The sequence below is a fragment of the Pimephales promelas genome, chromosome 25 (genome assembly GCF_988280905.1).
Source record: "Pimephales promelas chromosome 25, fPimPro1.hap1.1, whole genome shotgun sequence".
NCBI lineage: Eukaryota > Metazoa > Chordata > Actinopteri > Cypriniformes > Leuciscidae > Pimephales > Pimephales promelas.
Genome location: NC_142793.1, coordinates 17,557,412 through 17,569,597, shown reverse-complemented (window position 1 = coordinate 17,569,597; position 12,186 = coordinate 17,557,412). Strand labels below are relative to the sequence as shown.

Genomic DNA, 12,186 nt, shown 5'->3' with positions numbered 1-12,186 from the left:
TACAGCGATTTTGGCTATACAAACTTGTCAGTTCTAGAATATCAGATGCAGATGAAGTACACCAAGTTTTTTGACTTTGGAATGGCACCAATGCAAAACGGCTCAAACGTGAGGCACCTTGAAATGAAAATCTCTGTGAACACAAAGGCTGAACAGGCAGCAAGTGTCTCTCCACGGACACGTAAAACAACTAATCAGTCATTCACAATGGAAACAATGCATATCCTTCGGGATCCTTTGATGAGCACTGGAACTGTGACGGAAAGTAATGGAGGGCTAAAATGGGACGGGGAATAATGTAAGAGAGAAGAAAAATAAGGACTCAACTTGCAAGGGACCCATTTAGCACTGTTTCTGCTTGAAAAACCTTGCTTTTTACTGCTTGGGTGATTTATGGCTGTTGTATGGGAACAATGTTCCTTTTGCTGAATGAATTGGAGATAACACTCTGAAAGAAAGAGTAAGCATGTCTATGCTCCCTTTCCAACAAGCTCAAATCCCCGAGCAACTGCCATGGTGTTAATACGCTTAGCTGAGGTATTGTCTACCAGCCCATTAAAGATAAAACAAATCCAGGACAACAAGTACAGAGACGGTGATATCCTATCAGAATGCTTGAAATTAGTTTTAGTGTGCAAACAGGCATGAGATGCACTGTAAATCATGCAGAAATATTCTGTCTGGTGGAGAAGTTAAATATGTATACATGACATAGACACTGTCAAATAAGTTAAGACATATTTTTTTTACAAGTTATACACAGTTCAACTAATTTTTTTAAAAGTCAGTTGAATGCAATTTAAGTTCAAACGCCTTTAGCATCCAAGCTCATTGTACTTAAATTTAAGCCAACAAATAAATTTAAATTTGTTAAATTTAACAAATTTAAAAAATTATCAATTTAAATAAATCAATAAATTGATTATAATTTTAACAATATATATATATATATATATATATATATATATATATATATATATATATATATATATATAAATACACATTACATGCACAATTGTCACAGTGGCTGTAATTATGCACGTAATGGTGAAGGAATAGAAAAACAAAAAACTTCAAATGAATAAATCCTTATTGGAAAACTCAGGAGATAGCTGGAGAAACAGTAAGCACAACCACTTCTAACATGTGAAATACAGGAAACTGAGGGCTTAAGTACACAGAGGATGATTGATTAATTAAAAACCAAGGAGATTAACACGGAAGTAAAGAAAACAGGAACAGCATATTAACATCGTACAATAATAGCCATAGAGCCACTAAAATGTCCTATAAATAGATAGTGTAATTTTGATTTCCTCAACAGATTCTAGAAAGTTTTGAAATAATCATTGCTTGGTACCATTGTGTCGTTTCCAATAAGAAAGGTGGAAACACACGTATATGAATTCAGCAGGTGTAAGAGACCTAACAAAGTAGTTAAAATCATGCTGACAGTGCTGTTCTCTCTCTCTTTCCCTCCCTCCAGCCCTCTCACTCGCTCTCATGTATATATCTCTGACACACATTCACATTCTACAATTCTTCCTCACCTAAATGATGCCTGTGGTGGTGAAAAACCCTCCCTGCTTGTGTTCCAAGTCATTGCTCTTTATTGAGATTCATTATAGTGACTATAGCCCTGGAATCTGTCTAAATCCGAAATCCCCCGGTGAGTCGATGCTTTATGGAGAAAGCTCCCTATTTTTACAGTATTTTTGCAGGATATCTTTTGTTGTGGAACCTGGTGGTGTAATACACTCAGAATATGAAAAAAAAAAAAACTAGACTGGATTGCCTCAAGCAGCCCAACTGCTCAAAAATTCATATTTCGGACATCAGCACAAAATAATGAAGAGGTTTTATGCAATATAATGACTGTTTTATAGGTTGACAGTCTATCACTGTGAAACACTGAGCTCGGTTGTAACAGGAAGATGGGAAAGCACAAGCCAAGCGCATAAGGAGATGCCGAAGCCAAATCTTCATAAAAGAGAAATCTTCATAGAGGAAATGACTCACATTTTCACCATGAATTAAACAACTGAAGTGTGCAGAGCCTTTGTACAGTAGATGAATGATTTGGCTATAAAAAATTCAAATGTTTATATTTTCAGGCTTTTGATATCTCAATATTTATGTATTCGCACTGAAATGGTTTAAAACATTATTTGTTTCAACAGCCGTTGTTGTTTTGGATCTCTAGGTCAAAAATAAGATCTTAAAGATGTTTCAGTTCATATACTGTGCTGACATAGTGAGAAACATGGAATGACAGAGCAGGAGACATGATGGAGTCAGACATGGGCACTTACAGAATATATAAATGAATTACACACACTCTTAAGGGCTGAAAAGTATGAAAGCCAAAAGGTGCAGTGGAATGGACACTAACCTGAGGCGTCAGGCCGTGGCAGATGTACAGGATGGGAATGTTGTCCGAGTCGGGACCTTGATCCACACACAGATCCGGCCTCAGGCTGTTCCTAAGCTACATGCAAACACACACAACAAAGATGAACTAAATGGACCGGCACATTAGACCCATTTCACGCTGAAAAAAAAAAACCTGCAGAGGAAGAGATGAATTAAGATCACAAAAAAAAACATCTTTCTTCCTCTGTCTGCTAATGGCCAATGTGCGTGAAAATGGCCTGGAGCTCAGCTTTCTTTTATCTTCACAATGGAGCTGTTAATTATGCTATTCCACAAAAGAATGCCAATTAGGAAAACCATTCTGTTGGCCTTGCATTGTGATAAATGACGAAACAGCAGGCCATGAGAAAGAAAAATAATACTCAGTAAAAACTATTTCTATAACTCAATATTATGAGAAACAATGTCATCTTTCAGATATAGTGATGTCATGTCTCTAAGTGCTAATAAACTGCATAGTGTTTTTTCAAGCTAAATGAATAAATTTAGCTTTAAATATTTAAATATTTCTGTTGATGTGTTTAGAAAAATGCCATCATCTATTAATTAGGTAGTAACACCGGTTTTGTTGACTACTATTGGAAAAGAAGTGGATACTTACTACACCAAAAGCAATGATGTCTGTGTAGGTTCTCATCTCAGAATAAATATTCTTCAGGAACCAGCTGAAGGGTTTACAGCGGAGTCTCTCTCTGAGAGCTTTTCGGTCTCTGATATCACCAATATCGATCCCTGAGTCCTGCACACAAACATTTGCAATCGTGAACATACAAGAATTCATTTATAGAGCTCAAAAAATCGAATAGCTGCTAGGACATGAGGACATCTCGTGTACATCTATCTTCAGGTTCGGGCACTTATGCTGACTTTAAGTGCAGTGCTTCTATATGCAGCTGCATTTCAATGCGTCATGTACAGTACAGCTCAGAAATGAGAGCTCGTTAAAAAGCTCTAACGCCTATGCTAGCTTAAATTATTCATGGTCATTACATCTCAACCCATTAAATCTTACCTCAAAATGACAAAACAGCATGTGTCCTTGAACATCCATCACATTCATGAATTGATATGGAACTGTAAGCCCTTCAAGGCTGTGTGTCTCAGAAAATCTGCCATGGTTAATGTGTGCTGTTAGGAGCAACGAGTGCCTAAATAATCCCCGTTATCCATAGTGAAAGTCAAAGTATGGTTAATGACTTCCAGAGGCCTTTTCTTTTAATAAAACAGTAAATACTGAAATATGATAAAAACAATGTTCAATAGATAATTACATTTAACTGTTTAAAGTTTTAAAAAAATCTGATTTTCCTAGTAGTATTCACTACTATACTATTTTTTATTTTTATTAAATTAATACTAGTGGTATCAAATCGATTAAATCACATCTAAAATAAAGCGTTTGTAAATATATAATTATTAAATGCTGTCAATTAAAAAGTGCATATCGGTTTCCACAAAAATATGAACCAGCACAACAGGTTTTAACATTGATAATAAGAAATGTTTCTTGAGCAGCAAATCAGTGTAATGATTTTTGAAGGATCATGTGACACTGAAGAGTGCAAACAGTGATCGAAAAAGCCAAGGCTAATTTCCCTAAGGAGCAGTGAATGGCTTACAAAAGAAAGAGAAAACAAGCTGTTCTCCATAAAATGTGTCGTGCATAGATAAATATTGAGATTAAAACATTCAGAAACAGCGTTTAAAATAAGTTTTAGCCACTCTAAATTCGTAGAGTGGATTTTGAGCTTTGTAACCTTGCAGATCTTTTTTTATACTCAAACAGCAACATTACACACTAACTAGAGTTGAAAAAGTGGAAAAACATGAGTTGATCAAGTGGAAAAGCATAATAGGACCCCCCTTTTTTTGGATTAGTGATTCAGAAATATTGCAGACTCTTAAATAGCTCGTATACATTTTAAATAATGTGGTTTCTTTAATTCTACACTTATAAAAGCTATTAGTTTATTTAATATTTATTTTATCAGTTTATTTTAACGTGGCCCATCCAGTCAACTATTCATAGATTTAGTACCTGTTGTGGAACGTTCCAGGCCATGTAAACGTGGCTCTTGAACTCGTCCATCCACACCTCGGCCACTCTCAGAGCGTTCCTGCGTACGTGAGTTGCCAGGTCCTGCGTGTAGGGCTTGTGGGCGCGCTCAATATGAGCTATTCTGGAACAGGGCATGACCTCCACACTTCCTCCGCACAGCCATACCTGATTACACACACGAATGGAAGGACGAAGAAAAATTCGCTCTGTAAAATGCCCTTTCACATCCATTAGGCACTCTACAAAAACAAATATGCCACATTCTTATGATTCATTAGGGAGTATGTGAGTCCTTACTTTTTTATTACTGATAAAAACCCACATAAATAAACCCAAACTCCACAAGGAACAAAAAGCACTTTTGTTAATTAGAAAATTTAAAAAGGGTTTGTGTAAAAAATAAGCTAAAAATCAAGGATGCTCATTTCCCATAATCATCATCTAAAGGTTACTCACTTCCACACAGCGGAGCTCTTTGTTCAAACTAAACTCCCAAAACTGCTCTTCATTTACAATATAGAGGCTTTTTAACGTATATCGAACCTATTTGAGAGCTCAAACAGACCATTTAATATATTCCCTTACATGCGACTGACATTGAGGGCACATTGATGGGAGAAAAAGCACAAACCGCTGCTGTTTTCCTGGAGTGCTTTCATAAACATTAATACACATTTGTTCAATGATTTACCCTCAATTAGTGCATGTTACGCAGCTGAAAATAGAGAGTGGCAGCTTATTTGTGTGTGTTGGTTTGATTCCCTGTATTTTTTCCACCCACTGCACACATGCTGAGCTTCTAAACCGGGAGCATCTCTCTGTGCTTTGTACATCTCTCTAGTAAATCTTCACACAGGAATATATAGGCCACATGCCAGCATGCTGCACTTCATTCAGACATTCACACCCAAACACTTGCATTCAGGCCTGGTTTGGTGAAATATGAATTGCAACATCTGGCTAGGGCATACATCAGGGTCGTTTCAGTCAAATATAAAGTTGATTTATCAAGAGACCCTGGTGCCGTATTTTGAATATGAATAATTGTTTGAAAAGGAAGGGCGGTATCACATTTTCTCTGTCTGATCTGCATGTTTGGCAGGCTTTTAAATGCCAAGACTTGTTGGGCGGGATTCAACAGGAAGTGGACGGATGCGTGTTTGCCAGGAGAATGATTTATATGCATAATCATTTGACAGCAATCCCAATGATCCATGACTGAGCCGTCTGTTCTCCCAAAGCATTAAAAAATCATTTCTCATATTTGCATACAATACCTGCTGTAGACGGAGATATTCAGACCTTAATTGCACAGAGGCAAATTTTCCAAGCATAAAATGACAATCAAACCAGTTTTATATTGTCTGGGAGACATTTAAAACTTGGTCTCTTTCCCCAAAAAATCTTATACGCGGGCAATATGCGGATCCAGAGCATCCGAAACACATTCATTCATGCTGACTGCAGGAATGTCCACCACAGCTGTTGCCTGTGAAGTGAATGTTCATTTCACTACCATAAGCCATCTCCAAAGGCGTTACAGAGAATCTGGCAGTAGATCCATCCGGCCTCACAACTGCAGACCACGTGTAACCACACCAGCCCAGGACCTCTACATCCAGCATCTTCACCCCCAAGATTGTCTCAGACAAGCCATCCAGACAGCTTCTGCAACAACAGGCTTGCATAACCAAAGAATTTCTGCACAAACTATCAGAAACCGTCATCCTCATCTGTGTCTTGACATGACTGCAGATGGCAGACAGCGTGTATGGTGTCGTGTGGGTGAGCGGTTTGCTGATGTCAACGTTGTGGATTGATTGGCCCATGGTGGCGGTGGGGTTATGGTATGGGCAGGCATATGTTATGGACAACGAACAGGGGTGCATTTTATTGATGGCATTTTGATTGCACAGAGATACCGTGACGAGATCCTGAGGCCCATTGTTGTGCCATTCATCCATGATCACCCATCACCTCATGTTGCAGCATGATAATGCACGGATCTGTACACAGTTCCTTGAAGGTGAAATCATCCCAGTTCTTGCATAGGCAGTGTACTCACCGGACATTGAGAATGTTTGGAATGCTCGGGATCGGCATATACGGTAGCGTGTTCCAGGTCCTGCCAATATCCAGCAACTTCACACAGCCATTAAAGAGCAGTGCATATTTTGCATGATGCATGAATAATAAAATGACCTTGTATGTGTTCAACGCTACCCTACCTTGACTAAATTAACCACCAATAAACATTATTGACAAAGTCATTACTCTTTACCTGGAACAAAACTGACATTCCGTGGCAACAGATTGCAACAACACAAAAAACTATGCTGACATCTAACATGATCGAAGAAAGTATTCATTCTCCATCACTGATAAACAGCCCTTTAGCGAGGGCTAAGAATAGAAGAGCACAGATGCGTTGACCTTTCATTGAGTGTGCACCCGCTTCCAAAGCGCAAAATAACTCCTGTCAACACAATGTCAATGAGGGTCAGCAAAACGGTAAAAAAAAAATTAGCTTCAGACAGTGCCTCCAGAGTGAGTTTGACTGACAGGGTGCAAATGCAGAAAACCATCAATCCAAATATCTGCAAATAAAAGTAAATAAAAAAAAAAATGCAGAATAGAAGATTGTACAAAAACAGAATCATAGTATTCTTAATCATAAGATTAAAAATATTGTTTCAGCATTTAAAATAACTTTAAAAAAATGTATCAATGTTGTAAGTCGCTTTGGATAAAAGCATGTCCTAAAAAAATAAATGTAAATATATTCTCTAAGTTTTAAAATCAAATGTAAGATGCATCTCAAGGAATTTTCTATTGTTTTTAGGAATTTTCCGACAAAAATACAGATTATTTTTGGTACACAATACACAGAATGACAGCTAACCACTTCTTTCTTCTATCCTTTTCTTTTGGTATATAATAAAATACCAGTTCAGGGTTCCTCTTTCGGCTGTTTGTGCAGCCAACTGCACAACATATTGCAGGCATTACTGAGAGACCGTCGGTCACAGAGATGGCGGCGCAAAGCTACAGTGACGTCATGTGACCCGAACGAATATGACGCCATTGACTGGCGACTCCTCACCCCTGCTCACACATTTCCTTGGTTAAAATCTCACGATTTACAAATATCTCATGACTTACAAATAGTTGGAAACATTCGGGATATTGTAAGTAATCAACTAAACAAAATATATAACATTGGCCTAGTGGTTTTTGGATTTTACTGCAAAAATCCTACATATTGCACCTTTAAGCTAAAATTAATATAAAATATCCTTAAATATTTTCGAGTGAAAAGTAATTTTGAGTGTGAAAAATATCTTGTTTTTTTTCCCATTGGGAGTGGCATTCCATTAAAAAATGTAGACAGATCTGAAGCGAAGGCAAGTTTACAATCAGCCCAAGTCATCAGAGAAGGAATGCTGTTTTGGAGAGGAAATATCTTCAGATTTTAATAAAATATTATCAAGACACTCATTTTTAGTGGATTGACTTACACGGATGAATTGTTCACATCCGTAAATAGAGTCCATTTTGATTTCATGAGAACTTTAAGACTAAAAATATATTACAATAATGATAATAATTTTATTGCTATAAAACAAGACAAAAATACTGATTTAAAATGATTTTTTTTCATTCCCTATAGCATTTGTTGCATTTAAAAAATACACTAAACATACAATTAAATGACAATGAACATTCATCTCAATATCATTACTTTTGGGAAAGTCAGGGTTGCAACATTTGGAGCGATGCAACAATGTTGCATTTGGAGATTCGGAGGCACAAAGGAGCTTAAAAGATGAGAGTGAAGAATTAGGCTGTAGAGACACAGCTGTATGAACAGATGTTGAGAGCCATTATCCGAATCCCGCCGCACACATGTGCCTGCCTCTTCCTGAGACATTTCCATTTCCTCTCTGCTCATTGAGGCCCTTAGTGATGAAATCAGGAAGAAAAAAAATCATAATGGATGTCTGTGCGTGTAATGGGGGTTTGATCCGCTCTGTATTGTGACGGTGCACCCTGCGTGGAGTGATTGCTAGGCCAAATCACAGTAAGAGCAAGTGGCTGTGTGTCCGCTGGCAAGCTCCATTCACAGCCTGGGCTTGAATTCTGGCAGCGGAGGCAAATTACAGTGCCGCTGGGTTTGATGGGAGTCGGCAGAGGTCTCGATAGGGCTCTGTACATGTGTAAAACTGAGAGGTTAGGACCCCGCCAGTTTGGAGCAAAACGTCTGGAAGGCAGGTTATCATTAGCAAGCTGCAGAGCTCCACTTTAATTGTGTGTGATGTTACACACTAGGGCTGCACAATGTCGGAAAAACATTTCACACACGCACACGCATACACACACACACGCACAGACACACACCAGAGACTGCAAACCCCCACATATCCATCTGCCCTCAAAGAACAACCTGTATAAAGCATCTTTTCATCAAATGAAACAGCATTATTCATTGGCATGCGTCTACTTGTCTACTCAAACTCCAGACATCCTGTCTCCTGCTGTACTTTCAAAACTCTCGTAGGCATTCTGAATAGCTCTTACCCTGATCCCCAGCTCCACGTTTTCCCCTCCATAAACTTCCATCCCTTCATCCAGCAGACCAATCTCCTCAAAATACTCCCTATCGACTACAAAGCAACCGATCAGAGCGGGACTCCTGCAGAGAGAGGAGATGCACACAACAACGAGCTCAAATGAGTTATGAAAACATATTTTACTAAATTAAGGGTATGTAGTCATTTGGAATTGATATTAAATTGTCTGATCCAATTTCTTGAGTCACAGGAAACAGGTTGTTAAGAGGGCAAGGAGAGTGATTTGAAAAAAAAAAGAGTGCTGTCAAATCGATTAATCGTGATTCATCGCAGCTAACATAAAAGGTTGTTTATATTATGTACTGTATGTGTAAACATATTAAATGTATATAAATATGAGTTTCTTCAGAAAGCCTGAACGAGTCTCTTTTTTTTTCTTCCTCAAATAGCCAAATTTTGGCAGCAGATTTCGCTTACGGCCATACCACCTTGAGAACGCCCGAACTCGTCTGATCTCGGAAGCTAAGCAGGGTCGGGCCTGGTTAGTACTTGGATGGGAGCCTGCCTGGGAATACCAGGTGCTGTAAGCTTTATAATTTACTACCCTAATGTTCTAACCTTTCAAATAGCCCAATTTGGGCAGCAGATTTCGCTTTCTTTGTACTTTTGTCAGTTAAAAAAAGGTTAAAAACAATGAACAAATTACAGATTTGTTATTTTATTGAATTTTACAAAATGTCCCAACTTTTTTTGATTTTGGGGTTGTATATTCAAATCTGATAATCTAAAAAAGCATTCAGATTATATTTGACAAAATTTACTGGTTATTGATTAACATATGAGGTTCACTGTAAGGTAACCTAAACAGTAATTGTGAAATTAGTCAAAAAAAAAGGTCCTAAATGATTTTTTTTTGTTAAAAGGCCAGTCTTAAAGGTGCAATGTGTAAAAATGTTAAGTATCTATGAACAGAAATGCAACATGACATGCATTACTATGTTTTCAGTGGTGTATAAAGACCTTACTCAATGAACCGTTATGTTTTTACTACCTTAGAATGAGACATTTATATCTACATAACCACGGGCTTCTATGAAGTCGACATATTGTGACGTCATGTTTCTACCGTAGCCGTCCGACAGCGAACTGTCTCTTTCACTACCTTGAAAGAGAATCAGCAGAAAGCTAGAAGCTAGTCATAGACACTGTGAGAAGTGACTTTTCCCTTGTCAGTGGTGTAAAATATGTAGTTGGATTGTTTCATGTTACTTAAGTTATTCTCCCTCGCTGTGTTATGGCTTTGCTATGTGGGGACAAATGCGCTGGTTACGTTTGTGAGACAATCAGCTGATTACTATTATTATATTATATATTAAGACCCTTGATCCTCACCTGACTGTGGTTTTGTATGGACTGTGGTACAGAAACAGTGACAATGTTACACACTCTTGGCTTACTCTGGCTATTGTCTGCTGTCTCAGACGACGGTTTTTGTCCCGTTTTAGCCACCGCAGCTGTGGTGAGCAGTGGGCTGAGCCCTTAGTGTAACTCGCAACCGAACTGCAAGATGTTGCTAAAAAATACACACTGCACCTTTAAAACAAAAACTAGTTATAGATAGATGAGAATTAGTATCATTCTTAAGACCTATCTTAGTAGAGCCATTGAGCTGACACTGCGTGTATCTTGCTTGAATACCTGATTGGAGCAGTTTGATTCTTCTGTGTCCACCAGGATTTGGGAGGATTTAGATAGCGACACCAAAGTTCCCAGTCGAACCCTTGAGCCGAGAGGGGATATTCTTCGATCTCAAACGTGTCGTATTTGATGTTGTCGAATGAAGGCGAGATGACCCGGGTTCTGTCCTCTTTGATTCTGTGAAGGATTGGTTCAGCCCTTAGATCAATAGAAATAGAACATGCTTTAAGTTCAAGAACACTAGGTTTTTGATGGATCTATCTAATTTTGTCTCTTGGAGCTCCGAAATCATAGGATACAATGTTTAATGAAGCCTCTTTAATGCCACTGCAGCTCGAATGTGATTTCACACTTGATTATTAAAGCTGATTGTAGATTTCAGAACCCATCGATCTAAAACTTAAAATGTCACTTTCAGAGATAATGGTACTTTAAAAGACCATCTCAAAAGTTGTAAAGACAGGCATTAGTGCTGCATTTGGACTCGGAAAATAGCCTCAGGCAAGCTAAAAGCTATACTATATTCTCTATAAAAACCACATCGAACCCCAGAGAAAATTCCAGGTGCATCCATGGCCTGATGGAACGCAGTATGAATTTCGAGCAGGAATAAGCTGACATCTGTAAGATACACTTTGGACGCTATCTAAGCCCTTTAAGAGTTTTTTTTTTTTTTAACGAGTTGCACTGAGAATAATTAACAGGTAAGGTATATGAGTTGACAGCTGTGCCTAGAACAGTAATTGCAGTAGACAGGCACTTCTGCTAATACTCCTGGCCTCACACCCACATGGAACTCACACCGCACAGAACAGCATTTCCATCCACATACAGTTTGTCTCCATCTCCATTTGAACAGTTATACTCACATAACGTGATTTGTTAAGCAAGCAATTTTTTGAATTCACTCGTATTGGGGGTCAAAAGAGCAATGAGGGTCACAAGTTATAATGCTCCATAAAACAACATTATGCAGAAGGCCTATTCACACCAAATCTGAATTCTCAGCATGAAAATGCCAGCACGACTATGTCTATGAATTTCCTTGCAGAAACAGTTTTTTTAAAATATTATTTGGAGGACAGATTGATTTTCTATTTGTTTGAATGCCAAACAGAGAAACTTGCAAAACTATATGAATATGTTGTACTTTCATCCTGTTTAGTCACATCAGACCGGGTACAAATAGGCTGTAGCAGAAAACTGGACGTGAAAATGAGATTTATTCAGAACCTTTGGACCTCTTTCATGAAACGCATGCAAATTGTTCAGTGGAAATTGTTCCTAAAGCCATTGTTACATATATTGCCTTGATCGACTTAGTGTGGAAATTCCCATAACAAAAGTTTTATGAACAATTTTCACTGATTATAATTTTGTTTAGCATTTTCTACAACCCCATATATATATATATATATATATATA

General features: G+C 38.0%; 1 protein-coding gene and 1 non-coding gene across 6 annotated transcripts in view; one reads left to right on the top strand and one right to left on the bottom strand.

Annotated features, from left to right (window-relative positions):
• Positions 1 to 12,186, bottom strand: part of galnt18a (UDP-N-acetyl-alpha-D-galactosamine:polypeptide N-acetylgalactosaminyltransferase 18a) — a 63,038-nt gene that overhangs the window by 5,419 nt on the left and 45,433 nt on the right. For all 5 annotated transcript variants that reach the window (XM_089127506.1, XM_089127505.1, XM_089127504.1 and 2 more), the window contains 5 exons: positions 10,762 to 10,959; positions 9,071 to 9,185; positions 4,472 to 4,657; positions 3,035 to 3,172; positions 2,393 to 2,488 (listed from right to left, as the gene is read on the bottom strand). In XM_089127506.1, the coding sequence (XP_088983632.1) occupies positions 2,393 to 2,488; positions 3,035 to 3,172; positions 4,472 to 4,657; positions 9,071 to 9,185; positions 10,762 to 10,959 (733 nt within the window). The remainder of the gene's footprint in view (positions 1 to 2,392; positions 2,489 to 3,034; positions 3,173 to 4,471; positions 4,658 to 9,070; positions 9,186 to 10,761; positions 10,960 to 12,186) is intronic.
• Positions 9,535 to 9,653, top strand: LOC120459150 (5S ribosomal RNA). The gene has a single exon (XR_005617289.2). It is a non-coding gene; the product is annotated as a 5S ribosomal RNA (ribosomal RNA).